This window comes from Haematobia irritans, chromosome 4 (assembly GCF_050003625.1).
Source record: "Haematobia irritans isolate KBUSLIRL chromosome 4, ASM5000362v1, whole genome shotgun sequence".
In the NCBI taxonomy this organism is placed as follows: domain Eukaryota; kingdom Metazoa; phylum Arthropoda; class Insecta; order Diptera; family Muscidae; genus Haematobia; species Haematobia irritans.
This window is the reverse complement of record NC_134400.1, coordinates 15,063,028-15,077,756: the sequence shown is the minus strand read 5'-3', so window position 1 is coordinate 15,077,756 and position 14,729 is coordinate 15,063,028. Positions and strand designations below refer to the sequence as shown.

The 14,729-nt window shown below is 27.1% G+C and overlaps 1 protein-coding gene across 2 annotated transcripts; it reads left to right on the top strand.

Moving 5' to 3' along the window:
* Positions 1-3,082: 3,082 nt before the first annotated feature.
* LOC142235151 (peritrophin-44) lies at positions 3,083-13,733 on the top strand. 2 transcript variants are annotated; one of them, XM_075306403.1, is made up of 2 exons: positions 3,083-3,210; positions 12,558-13,733. In XM_075306403.1, the coding sequence occupies exons 1-2, from the start codon at positions 3,204-3,206 to the stop codon at positions 13,628-13,630; spliced, it is 1,080 nt and encodes a 359-aa protein (XP_075162518.1). In that variant the 5' UTR covers positions 3,083-3,203; the 3' UTR covers positions 13,631-13,733. The 2 variants fall into 2 exon arrangements, with proteins under 2 accessions (XP_075162518.1, XP_075162519.1); XM_075306404.1 differs by lacking the exon at positions 3,083-3,210 and adding an exon at positions 6,522-6,613.
* Positions 13,734-14,729: the final 996 nt, after the last annotated feature.

Sequence of the window (14,729 nt, the reverse complement as noted above, 5' to 3'; positions counted from 1 at the left end):
AAGTTTTATTTCTATAAAAATATAAAATCACTTTTTGTTTTTGGATTTATACAACGGTAGCCTTCAGATCAAATCACTACCTAGCATAATATGACCAGTTCGAATTTTAATCTTTATGGTTTTTCAAAAATATCTTTTCTAAGGAAAGCTTAATTGAGTTGGTATGTGATTAAAATAAACATGTCCCTGTGTGTGAAGATATTTCGTCTTGATGTTAATGGGTGTGTTTTCTCCTTGAAGTGAATACAAATTTTGTATAGGCAGGTCAGATTATCAGTACACTGAACAGCTCATCAGTGCGTAACCACAACCATTTCGGTTGACGCTGGGCGAAAATATCTTCCGCGAGAAACGAATAAAATAATTTTGTCGGCAAAAAATGTCATATATTTTTTTCATGTGTTTTTGATATGAAAATCTGAATATGAATATGTTTGTAATACTCAACTTGTATTGTGTTTTTTTAGGAAAAAAATCCTTCATAGATGTATGGAGACCGAACTCTTTTTTTTTTTTTTGTTTTTTTTTTTTTAATTTATTTTGCAGATTATTTATATTTTTATAAAATTTATTAAGGTTTTTTGTTTCTGTTGTTTATTATGGTTTAAACAGCTGATATCAGGGTTGCATTTTTTATTTGGCTCTATAATCGCTTACATATTCAGATCTGCAAGAAAACCCACCCAATAAACGAAAATATTTTCTTAGAACTCCTTAAAAAAAAACAACAAGCGCACAATATTAATTTCGATTCATGACTAATTTGGTTTCAATTTTAATCTTTCTGGAATATTTTTGACATGAAATTGATTGCTTATGTCCAGTAATTATTAAACTAATCACTTGGATTTTAGACATATCTCTATATCACCAAAAAACCAAACATTTAAAGATAATATTCTAAAAGAAAATAAAAAACCAATTCTAATCACTTGAGTTTAAGGAAAACAACGTAAATATAAATATCTGGGTCCATTAATGAATTTAGAATAGGAAAAATATTTTCATTTCAATTCAATGTAAAAAGGTACTAAGTCAATTTTTGTGATATTTTATTCTATTTTATTTTATTTTCCTTTTTTTAATTTTTAAATTTTTGCCATATTTTTTTTTTTATAAAAACCTTAAATTGAAAGCTATTTTATTTAATTTCATTTCATTTTAATGTATTTTATTTTACTTTATTTTATTGTACCGATATTTTATTTTATAAAGGGTGCTATTTTTTTAATTTATTTTATTTTACTTTATTGTACTATTATTTTATTTTTTATTTTCCGATTTTTTTTTTTTTGAAATTTTGGGGGTAAATAAGTTTTTAAATTTTTGATATTTGCACGGGAGAGGAAGCTCCTTCTTGACAGACAGTCAATATAGAGGGTGTTATTTTATTTTATTTTAATTTATTTTTCAGTTTCTTTTATTTTATTTTGCTGTGGGGTTGTGATAGGAAACTCATCCTCGCCAGATTTTTTTAAATAAAAAAACTTAACTTTGTATGAAATTGACAGGCAACATAGAGGGTGCATTATTTTCATTTTATTTCACTTTAGAAGGTGATTCCTAAATAGGTACTTAAAATTTTATATTTGTATGGGAGGAGAAGCTTCTTCTTGCCAGATTCTTTTTAAAATAAAAAAACATAAATTTATATGAAACTGATAGGCAACATAGTTCTATTTTATTTTGTTTTACTTTATTTTATTTTCTTTTATTTTAATTTATTTTATTTTATTTTATTTAAAAAATTTTAAAAGTTTTTAATTTTACAAATTTTTGCAAACAAAAATAATTCGTTTCAATTCAATATTTATTTATTTATTTGTGTATCTTCGTAGTACATCAAGACATATAAATTAAAAAAAAGAAACAATTTTATTTTATTTAATTTTATGTTATGAATTTTTCTTTTATTTTTGTATTGTATTTTTAGTCCCTTGCCAGTCTTTTTTTAAAATAAAATAAATTCATATATTATTGACAGAAAACATCGAGGATGCTATTATATTTTATTTTATTTTACCTTATTTTCTTTTATTTTATTTCATTTAGTTTTTTTATGTTTCATTCAAATTTTTGAACAAAAAAAAAATATTTGATTTTTTATTTATTTATTTAGTTTAGTACTTATAGTAAATATAAGATTATATTATTCTATTTCATTTTATGTTATTTATGTTATTATTTTATTTTATTCAATTTTTGGTTTGGTTCTTGTCGGACTTTTTTTTTAATAAAAACCTTAAATTTGAATAAACTTGACAGACAACATAGAGGGTACTATTATATGTTATCTTATTTTGTTTTATTTTAATTTATTTTATTTTGCTTCATTTTATTTAATTTCATTTAATTTTATTTTATTTTATTACATTTTATTTTATTCTATTTGTTTGCAAAAAAATCTAACGACATTGTCAATAAAAAAATTCCAAAATTTTAAATTTAAAAAAATTTTACATATAAAAAGATTTTGTTTTAATTCATTATTATTTTATTTACTTTTTTATTTTATTTTATTTATTTTGTTTATTTCTGTATCTACTAGGAAAGTAGATCAAGACATAAAAAATATCAGCTATGGCAAATGTTTAAATTTTGCAATTTTTTTAATTCAATATTTTTTTTTCAAAATTAAAATTTTAATTGAACAAATCTTATTGATAGTTTTTTCTGTGTACAATATATATATATATATATATATATATATATATATATATATATATATATATATATATATATATATATATATATATATATATATATATATATATATATATATATATATATATATATATATATATATATATATATATATATATATATATATATATATATATATATATATATATATATATAATCTTGGATAGACTGATCTTAGAGCTAATAATACTAAATTATTGTACGATTTGGCCTTACATTTATCACATTTTTCTTTTAATTTTCAAAAGAATAGACTTATCCCATGTTGTACTACTATCTAAATAATTATATTGATAATATAGAATAACAATGGTGTATTTTAATCAGATATTAAAGCTTATGACCAAAAATACTGTTCAATAGTTAAAAGCTAAACACTGCAGTGATCATAACGCATAGAAGATTTAACAAAAAAAAACAAAGCTGACCAAGGAATTATTCAAATTAAAAAAAAAAATAAATAAACACCTACCTTCCAGCATTAGGAAAAGTGCAATAAAATGAAAGGTATGCTTGTGTATATACATATATGCGTGTGTGATTTCATTCCCCTTTTCATTCTAATTATAAAAAAATCAGAAAAAACACAATGTGATTGTTTTTTCTTAAAGTCGAGTAGTGTCAAATCTCATAAGGCTCAGATCAGGACAAATTTTTTCATTTTTTTTCTACAGAAAATTTTTCCAAATTTTTTTCTATAGAACATAATTCCAAATTTTATTTCTCTAGAAAATTTTGTCAAAATTTTATTTCTATAGGAAATTTTATTAAAATTTTATTTCGATAGAAAATTTTGTTTAAATTTTATTTCGATAGAATTTTTTTTTGCAAAATATTATTTCTTTAGAAAATTTTGCAAAATTTTTATTTCTATAGAAAATTTTGTCAAACTTTTATTTCTATAGAAAAATTTTCCAAATTTTATTTCTATAGAAAAATTTTCCAAATTTTATTTCTATAGAAAAATTTTCCAAATTTTGTTTCTATAGAAAATTTTTAAAAAATTTTATATCCATAGCAAATTTTGGCAAAATTTATTTTTTAGAAAATTTTGTCAAAATTTTATTTTGATAGAAAATTTTTTTGCAAAATTTTATTTCTTTAGAAAATTTTGTCAAATTTTTATTTCTATAGACAATTTTGTAAAAATTTTATTTCCATAGAAAATTTTGTCAAAACTTTATTTCGATAGAATTGTTTTTTTTTTTTGCAAAATTTTATTTCTTCAGAAAATTTTGTCAAATTCTATAGACAATTTTTTCAAAGTGTTATTCTATAGACAATTTTGTCAAAATTTTATTTCTTTAGAAAATTTTTTCATAATTTTATTTCTACAGAAAATTTTGTCAACATTTTATTACTATAGAAAAATTTTCCAAATTTTATTTCTATAGAAAATTTGTCCAAATTTTATTTCTACAGAAATATTTTCCAAATTTTATGTCTATAGAACATTATTCCAAATTTTGTCAAATTTTTATTTCTATAGACAATTTTGTCAAAATTTTATTTCCATAGAAAATTTTGTCAAAACTTCATTTCGATAGAATTGTTTTTTTTTTGCAAAATTTTATTTCTTCAGAAAATTTTGTCAAATTCTATAATTCTATAGACAATTTTATCAAAGTGTTATTCTATAGACAATTTTGTCAAAATTTTATTTCTTTAGAAAATTTTTTCATAATTTTATTTCTACAGAAAATTTTGTCAACATTTTATTACTATAGAACAATTTTCCAAATTTTATTTCTATAGAAAATTTGTCCAAATTTTATTTCTACAGAAATATTTTCCAAATTTTATGTCTATAGAACATTATTCCAAATTTTTTTTCTATAGAAAATTTTTCCAAATTTTATTTCTATAGAAAATTTTTCAAAAATTTTATATCCATAGCAAATTTTGGCAAAATTTATTTCTATAGAAAATTTTTGTCAAAATTTTATTTCGATAGAAAATTTTTTTGAAAAATTTAATTTCTTTAGAAAATTTTCTCAAATTTTTATTTCTATAGACAATTTTGTTAAAATTTATTTCTATAGAAAATTTTGTCAAATTTTATTTCGATAGAAAATTTTTTTGCAAAATTTTATTTTTTTAGAAAATCTTGTCAAATTTTTATTTCTATAGACAATTTTGTCAAACTTTTATTTCTATAGAAAATTTTTTCAAAATTTTATTTCTCTAGAAAATTTTGTCAAAAATTTATTTCTATAGAACATTTTGTCAAAATTTTATTTCTATAGAAAATTTTGTCAAAATTTTATTTCGATAGAAAATTTTTTTTGCAAAATTTTAGTTCTTTAGAAAATTTTGTCAAATTTTTATTTCTATAGACAATTTTGTCAAAATTTTATTTCTATAGAAATTTTTTTCAAAATTTTATTTCTATAGAAAATTTTGTCAACATTTTGTTTCTATAGAACATTTTTTTGAAAAATTTTATTTCTTTAGAAAATTTTGTCAAATTTTTATTTCTATAGACAATTTTGTCAAAATTTTATTTCTATAGAAAATTTTGTCAAAATTTTATTTCTATAGAAAATTTTGTCAAAATTTTATTTCTATAGAAAATTTTGTCAAATTTTATTTCTATAGAAAATTTTGTCAACATTTTATTTCTTTAGAAAATGTTGTCAAAATTTGGTTTCTATAGACACTTTTGTCAACATTTTATTTCTACAGAAAATTTTGTCAAAATTTTATTTCGATAGAAAATTTTTTTTGCAAAATTTTATTTCTTTAGAAAATTTTGTCAAATTTTTATTTCTATAGAAAATTTTGTCAAAATTTGGTTTCTATAGACAATTTTGTCAAAATTTTATTTCTATAGAAAATTTTTTCAAAGTTTTATTTCTCTAGAAAATTTTGTCAAAAATTTTTTTCTATAGAAAATTTTTTCAAAGTTTTGTTTCTCTAGAAAATTTTGTCAAAATTTTTTTCTATAGAACATTTTTTTGAAAAATTTTATTTCTTCAGAAAATTTTGTCAAAATTTTATTTCTATAGAAAATTTTGTCAAAATTTTATTTCTATAGAAAATTTTGTCAAAATTTTATTTCTATAGAAAATTTTGTCAAAATTTTATTTCTATAGAAAATTTTGTCAACATTTTATTTCTATAGAAAATTTTGTCAAAATTTTATTTCTATAGAAAATTTTGTCAAAATTTTATTTCTATAGAAAATTTTGTCAACATTTTATTTCATTAGAAAATTTTGTCAAAATTTGGTTTCTATAGACAATTTTGTCAAAATTTTATTTCTATAGAAAATTTTTTCAAAGTTTTATTTCTCTAGAACATTTTTTCAAAATTTTATTTCTATAGAAAATTTTGTCAAAATTTTATTTCTATAGAAAATTTTTTCAAAATTTTATTTCTATATAAAATTTTGTCAAAATTTTATTTCGATAGAAAATTTTGTCAAATTTTTATTTCTAAAGACAATAGAAATAAAATTTTGACAAATTGTGAAGTGTTATCTCTGGGATTCTAATGTGTTACTGGGTTTTGCTATCAGAGTAATACATATAAAAATATATTTTTTGTTTTGTGTTTTTTTTTTTTGTACAATTTTCAATCTGTGGCCTTTGTTGAACAACATCATTTAATTACACTCATGTTTAGCCAATAATCTCTAACAACCTTAAAATTGAACAGAAGTGGCAGCAATAGAAAGATATTCTGTACTTTTTTATCTGCAATCATAGAATTTTTGTCAATGAACTTTAGAATTTTGTTATTTTTTTATTTTCTCTTAGAGACTATTTAAGCTTTTGTTTCTGTACATCTGACAATCATAACTAGTTGGCATTTCATTTACCAAGTGTTAAGATTCCATATAATTATTTTTTTGAATTTTTTTTTTTAATCCTGAAAAACGAATCCAATATTAAGGATACCATGAAAGGTGTGTATGGCAAAAACATTGGCATTTTAAAAAGCAAAAAAAACTAAAACAAAGACAAAAATACTAGTGAGCTAACAAAAAGAAAAAACAAGAGAAATTTCAAATTTGTGAAGCAAGTGAGGGTATAAGTATGACAGGTACAAATTCCCTTAAGATCAGCTTCTAAGTTAAAAAAAAAATTAATTAAAATCTGCAATATAAAAGTCTATATTCCTAATCATCGAAATTTGGTGAATTGTATATGTATCTCGGAAGCATTTCGTAAATCAGCTTTATATTCCCTTAATGGCATATTACATCTATTTGTATATATCAGCCGAACTGTCAGCTAAACCAATGGCTCTGAGACAAAGCGAGCTATTGTTGTGATAGAGAAAAATAAAGCGAACACAATGCATATCTCAAAATAAAGCCTTTAACCATATCCGTCCATCTGTAGAAATCACGCTAACTTCGAGCGAAACAGCCATCGATTTAACACAGATAGTTTTTATTGACGTAGGTCAGATTAGGTTAGGAAAATTTTGTCAAACGTTTATTTCTATAGAAAATTTTATTTCTATATAAAATTTTGTCAAATCTTATTTCTATAGAGAATTTTGTAAAAATTTTATTTCTATAGAAAATTTTGTTAAAATTTTTTGTCTATAGAAAATTTTGTTAAAATTTTATTTCTATACAAAATTTAGTTAAAATTTTATTTCTATAAAAAATTTTGTTAAAATTTTATTTCTATAGAAAATATTGTTAAAATTATATTTCTATAGAAACTTTAACAAAATTTTATTTCCATAGAAAATTTCGTCAAAATTTTATTTCTATAGAAACTTTTGTTAAAACTTTATTTCTATAGAAAGTTTTGTCAAAATTTTATTTCTATAGAAAATTTTGTTAAAATTTTATTTCTATAGAAAGTTTTGTCAAAATTTTATTTCTATAGAAAGTTTTATTAAAATTTTATTTCTATCGAAAATTTTGTTAAAAATTTATTTCTATAGAAAATTTTATTAAAATTTTATTTCTATAGAAAATTTCGTCAAAATTTTATTTCTACAGAAACTCTTGTTAAAACTTTATTTCTATAGAAAATTTTGTCAAAATTTTATTTCTATTGAAAACTTTGTCAAAATTTTATGTCTATAGAAAATTTTGTCAAAATTTTGTTTCTATAGAAAACTTTGTTAAAATTTTATTTCTATAGAAAATTTAGTTAAAAATTTATTTCTGTAGAAAATTTTATTAAAATTTTATTTCTATAGAAAATTTTGTCAAATTTTTATTTCTATTGAAAACTTTGTCAAAATTTTATGTCTATAGAAAATTTTGTCAAAATTTTGTTTCTATAGAAAACTTTGTTAAAATTTTATTTCTATTGAAAATCTTGTCAAAATTTTATGTCTATAGAAAATTTTGTCAACATTTTGTTTCTATAGAAAATATTGTTAAAATTTTATTTCTATAGAAAATTTTGTCAAAATTTTATTTCTATAGAGAATTTTGTCAAAATTTTATTTCTATGGAAAATTTTGTCAAAATTTTGTTTCTATAGAAAATGTTGTTAAAATTTTATTTCTATAGATAATTTGTCAAAATTTTATTTCTATAGAAAATTTTGTCAAAATTTTATTTCTATAGAAAATTTTGTCAAAATTTTATTTCTATAGAAAAATTTGTCAAAATTTTATTTCTATAGAAAATTTTGTCAAAATTTTATTTCTATAGAAAATTTTGTTAAAATTTTATTTCTATAGAAAATTTCGTCAAAATTTTATTTCTACAGAAACTTGTTAAAATTTTAGAAAATTTTCTAGAAAATTTTGTCAAAATTTTATTTCTATAGAAAATTTTGTCAAAATTTTGTTTCTATAGAAAATTTTGTCAACATTTTATGTCTATAGAAAATTTTGTCCAAATTTTGTTTCTATAGAAAATTTTGTTAAAATTTTATTTCTATAGAAAATTTCGTCATAATTTTATTTCTATAGAAACTTTTGTTAAAACTTTATTTCTATAGAAAGTTTTGTCAAAATTTTATTTCTATGGAATGTTTTGTCAAAATTTTATGTCTATAGAAAATTTTGTTAAAATTTTATTTCTATTGAAAATTTTGTCAAAATTTTATTGCTATAGAAACTTTTGCAAAATTTTATTTTTATAGAAAATGTTATTTCCATAGAAAATTTCGCCAAAATTTTATTTCTATAGAAACTTTTGTTAAAACTTTATTTCTATAGTAAATTTTGTCAAAATTTTATTTCTATAGAAAAATTTCTAAAAGAAACTTTTGTTAAAGCTTTATTTCTATAGTAAATTTTGTCAAAATTTTATTTCTATAGAAAATTTTCGACAAAATTTTATTTCTATAAAAAATTTTGTCAAAATTTTATTTCTATAGGAAATTTGAACAAAATTTTATTTCTATAAAAAATTTTGTAAAAGTTTTATTTCTATAAAAAAAATTTTGTTAAAGTTTTATTTCTATAGAAAATTTTGTAAAATTTTTCTTTTATTACTAATATTTCAGCCTAAAAAACACTACAGTGATTAGGTAATCGTCTCGCTATTTTACGTTCCAGGTCTTTAGAATATGCTCCGAAAACCACATTTCTATTCAATTTTGAGCCATCGTGGTAGAAATTTATATAAGCCAATGGGCCATATCGGACCAGTTTTGGGTCTAGTCACCGATTTGCTTGCGGAGCCTCTTCGATGAAAGAATTTCATCCAATCTGGTTGAGAGTTGGCTCTCCAATTACCTTGCGAAAATTCTTTCATTTCGGTTCATAATTATTTTTTAATTTCTCTAAGTCAATCAAGAACTGAATTGGTTTTTTATGGGTATTAAATCTGCCGTTTGTCATTCCGTTAGTAACACATAGAGCCACAGGGAGCCACCATGGTGCAATGGTTAACATGCCCGCCTTGCATACGATTCCTGCTCCGAACACCAAAAAGTTTTTCAGCGGTGGATAATCCCACCTCAGTAATGCTGGTGACATTTCTGAGGGTTTCAAAGCTTCTCTAAGTGGTTTCACTGTAATGTGCACCCAGAGAAGGAATATGATCACCTCAACCATGTTTCAAGAGCAAAATGTTATTTTTGAATGGTGACCATGTAACATGTTTGTCGCAACCATGTTATTTTCTCGGAGATTATGTGTCTGATATCGGCAAGCATATTATTTTTGGCGAGAAAAGAACATTTTTGCCATAAACATGTTACATGGTCACAATCCAAAAATAACATTTTGCTCTTGAAACATGGTTGAGGTGATCATATTCCTTCTCTGCGTGTGGAACGCCGTTCGGACTAGGCTATAAAACTGAGGTCCCTTGTCATTGAGCTTAACCTGGAATCGGGCAGCACTCAGTGATAAGAGAGAAGATCACCAATGTGGTATCACAATGGACTGAAGAGTCTAAGTGAGCCTGATACATCGGGCTGCCACCTAACCTAACCTAATACATAGAAATATTGCTCTTAGTGTCGTGGATGATGTCCGTCTATTGATATTACGCTAATTTTCGAAAGACTTGAAGTTTTGCACAAGTTGTTGTTGCGACTAGGATGGGATGTGTCCAGAGTGATCTGGTGGTGGCGAAAGGTGACGAGTGTCATAGGGCCCTTGGTTACAGATGGGACACATGGCAGCTACGGTGTTATCAATCACTGATAGGTAGGAATTGAGGCGGCTGCTCTTGCCTGATCTTAATTGTTTCAAGACTACCCTAGTCTGCCGCGGGAGGTCTCCTTTCTCCAGAGATATGGACGCTGGACGAGCGCCAAAACTACCCTCGTCTGCCGCGGGAGGTCTCCTTCCTCCAGTGCTTTGGGCGGAGGTCGAGCTCCGAGAACATGATTAACCTTGTAGCTTCTCATCCTGTTCAGACCTATCTACTGGGCTGCCTGATCTAAAGGCTCTCTTTTGTAGAGCTGGATTTCACGCTCTAGAATGTGAAGATAAGGATTGATCTTCACATTCCTGGATGGTGTTTGCCTATCCACAAGATCGTAATTTGGATGGCTACTGCAATAGCAACCCAAGAGGTACTGATTTGACAACATGTAATTGTGTCTACGCACTGGTATGATTTTGGTCTCCGCATAAAGGTGATCCACGGCTGCTCTGTGGAGACATCGCAGTTCTATGGGCAGCGTTCTGATAGACCTCTATGTTATTCCACTGCGTGTCGGTTGTTTGAGGTGTTCACAGTGGCGAAATAACTGGTAAGATCAACAAGGTAGACTTTTAATCGATGACATATGTCATCAATCTCGACGCCGTCAGGAGTAGATGGAATAGAGATCAGGTAGAGTTTGAAGAGCTGATTTCTTGTCCCTAAATTCCACATACGACTGGCTCCCGCACAGATAATTTAGAACCCAACGATTGGCTCATGTCGGTAGGGACGAATTTTCGATGTCCTATCGAACGCATTCGTCTAGCGCCACGAGGACCGTTCTATTAATGTTTGCTGAAATGGCAAAGCAAAGCAGTCTTCGTGCTATGTACTTTACGGAAGGCAGCTGGAAAATTTCCCATAAGAATAGGGAAGGGTAGCGCCTCAAGGGTCTTGGCTACTGGCCAGAGAAGGGATAACGGTCTCTACGATTCACCTTTACCCGAGTGTTTGCCTGGTTTCAAGCTGGGATAGACATCCAGACATCGTATACAATGAGTGATTGCAAGGACAAAATGGGGAGTCTGGTCAAGTACTCAACTCCCAGTGTTTCCAGATGCTTCAGCATTAGGTTAGGTTAGGTTAGGTTAGGTGGCAGCCCGATGTATCAGGCTCACTAAGACTATTCAGTCCATTGTGATACCACATTGGTGAACTTCTCTCTTATCACTGAGTGCTGCCCGATTCCATGTTAAGCTCAATGACAAGGGACCTCCTTTTTATAGCCGAGTCCGAACGGCGTTCCACATTGCAGTGAAACCACTTAGGGAAGCTTTGAAACCCTCAGAAATGTCACCAGCATTACTGAGGTGGGATAATCCACCGCTGAAAAACTTTTTGGTGTTCGGTCGAAGCAGGAATCGAACCCACGACCTTGTGTATGTAAGGCGGGCATGCTAACCATTGCACCACGATGGCTCCCTGCTTCAGCATTACTATTACCTGTTCCTGTGCCTAAGTTACATTGCTTGAGGTGTTCTAACCATGTGTTCCACTTGTACTCGTCGACTATCTTACTAACCTTTAGATTCCCTGATTCCAGTACCAGCAGATGGCATTTAGACACTTCCCTGATTCCAGTACCAGCAGATGGCATTCATCACACTCGTCTGCGAGTTCCGTCGCATCTGCTGGGAAATTGGCCCTCACCTGGACAATTCGACCAGCGGGTATGAAGCGAGCGGCTGCTGCGTTGATGCTGTCCCGGGACTCCTTCTGGGCAACATGAATATGAAAGAGGGCGGGAACTCACTGAAGCCTCCCCAGTTGGCTTTCTTTTGGTTGATGAACGTCTGGCGTTCAGGGATTATAAAATCGGATGGTCGGTCAATGATAACAATTATGGGGAGGTGGTCCAATTAAATGTGGTCCAGGTCCAGGTGGTCCAGTTAAATGACGGGTTGCCAGGATACGTCAATTACCAGACCAGGTGAAGCTAAAGATATATCTCGCGAACTACACCTGTGCAAAATGTGGAGCCATCTATCTACTCTGCCAAAGCTATGCCTCTCTGGTCATTAACCAGAATTGATGCCAAAGTTCATGGTGGACATTAAAGTCTCCTAGCATCAATATTTACTTTTAGTTCATTTTTATTGATTTTATAAGAGAGAAGAATTTCGTAAATGGTAGTTGTAGCGGGCAAAAAAACAGATTTTCATCTGAACACAAAATCCATCTTGGACAGATTTTCATCTAAACAAAAAATCCCTCTATTTCATTTTTTTCGATTATATTTTTTTTTCTATTCTATTTATTTCAGGTTACCAAATATCCTCAGGCTTGGCCCTGATTGTTCTCAGTGTATTTGCAATGCAAACGCAATATACCAATGCTAGCTATTCGATGAGCGAGACATGTAAATACTATGCCAAAGGCTATATTGCCGATCCCGATAACTGTCAAGGCTACGGCTATTGTAGCGGTGGCCAACTGATAGGCACTGGAGAGTGTGCCGATGATTTGCTTTACAACCCAGCTACTGGTGCATGCGACTATGCCGATAAAGTACAGTGTATGAGTAAACTCGAGAGCAAATGCAGCGTTACAGCCGATCCCACATATGTTGCCGATCCCGAGGATTGTACACGGGCCTGTTATTGCAATAATGGTACCTACACCTGTGTAAAATGTCCCGATAATCAGTTATTCAATCCCAGTACTCGCGCCTGTGTGTGGAGCAAACAGTATTCCTGTCCAGCCAATTCCATTTGCCGTTTAGTGCCCAACAACAAATTTGTGGGTGATCCAAACAATTGTGGCAACTATATGCAATGTGTTGGTGGCGCTGGTACCAGTAAAGAGTGTCCCGATGGACTATACTATAATGCCACTGAAAATATGTGCATTTCGAGCAATCCCTGCACGGGGGTCCCTACCTCCTCTCCACCAGCAGCTGGTCCAGGAGTGCTAACGAATCTGAAAGACAATCCAAGTGCCTGTACCGATGGCTATAAGCAACCGGCAGTAGGTGCAGATGCCTACTTCGTATCGGATGGACAGACATGCTTTGGCTATTATGTTTGTGAAAGTGCGTCCGGCGACGGTAAATGGTTCAAATGTCCCAAGAGTACTCATTTCGATGAGAGTAAACAACAGTGTGTTACACCCTATGCCGTGGCCTGTACCCATGATCGTTGTGGTAACATTGATCAGAACTTTGTTGCCGACATTGGATGTAAATCATATACGTATTGTGTCACCGAAACCAAACAGAGTTACGGTGGCGGTCTTTGTTCTTCGCTGAACGCAAACTATGCCTGGTTTGATGAATCCCAAGAAGCCTGTGTCAATAAGGACCTCGCTTATGCAATTTGCACAGCATCCTCCTCATAAGAATATAGAGTCATAGAACAGTGATGTATTTCGTTGAACGCTATAGAAAAATCACTTTGGACCTAATTAAAGTAATAAAATTTTGGAAATATATGAAAATCTATTTGGGTTTAGTTTTAATTTCGAAAGGAGAGATGTTAGCAAGGCTCTATAAAAGAGAAATATATTCGTAAGTAAAACTTAATTTTTAGAAATCAAAGAAATATCAGGGTATCCCAGATATATTGAATATTTTTGATCCCACACCCAGAAAAATAATATGATCAACTCAAACAAACTATCTATAAAAAATACAAAAAAAATTGAGAAAATGTTCTATGGAAATAAAACTTTGACAATTTTTTTGTATAGAACAATAATTTTGACAAAATTTCCTATAGAACCAAAATTTTGACAAAATTTCTATAGAAATAAAATTTTGCTAAAATGTTCTATAGAAATGAAATTTTGACAAAATTTTTTATAGAAATAAAATTTTGACAAAATTTTCTCTAGAGAAAACAGTTAATAAAATTTTCTAAAGAAATAAAATTTTGATAAAATTTTCTGTAGAAATAAAATTTTGATAAAATTGTCTATAGAAACAAAATGTTGACTAAATTTTCTATAGAAATAAAATTTTGATAAAATTTTTTATAGAAATAAAATTTTGACAAAATTTTCTATAGAAATAGAATTTTGGCAACATTTTCTATAGAAATAAAAATTTGGCAAAATTTTATATAGAAATAAAATTTTGACAAAATTTTCTATAGAAATAGAATTTTGGCAACATTTTCGATAGAAATAGAATTTTGGCAACATTTTCTATAGAAATAAAATTTTGGCAACATTTTCTATAGAAATAAAATATTGGCAAAATTTTCTATAGAAATGAAATTTTGACAAAATTTTCTATAGAAATACAATTTTGACAAAATTTTCTATAGAAATAAAATGTTGACAAAATTTTCTATAGAAATAAAATTTTGACAAAATTTTCTATAGAATTAAAATTTTGACAAAATTTTCTACAGAAATAAAATTTTGACAAAATTTTCTATAGAAATAAAATTTTGACAAAATTTTCTATAGAAATAAAATTTTGATAAAATTATTT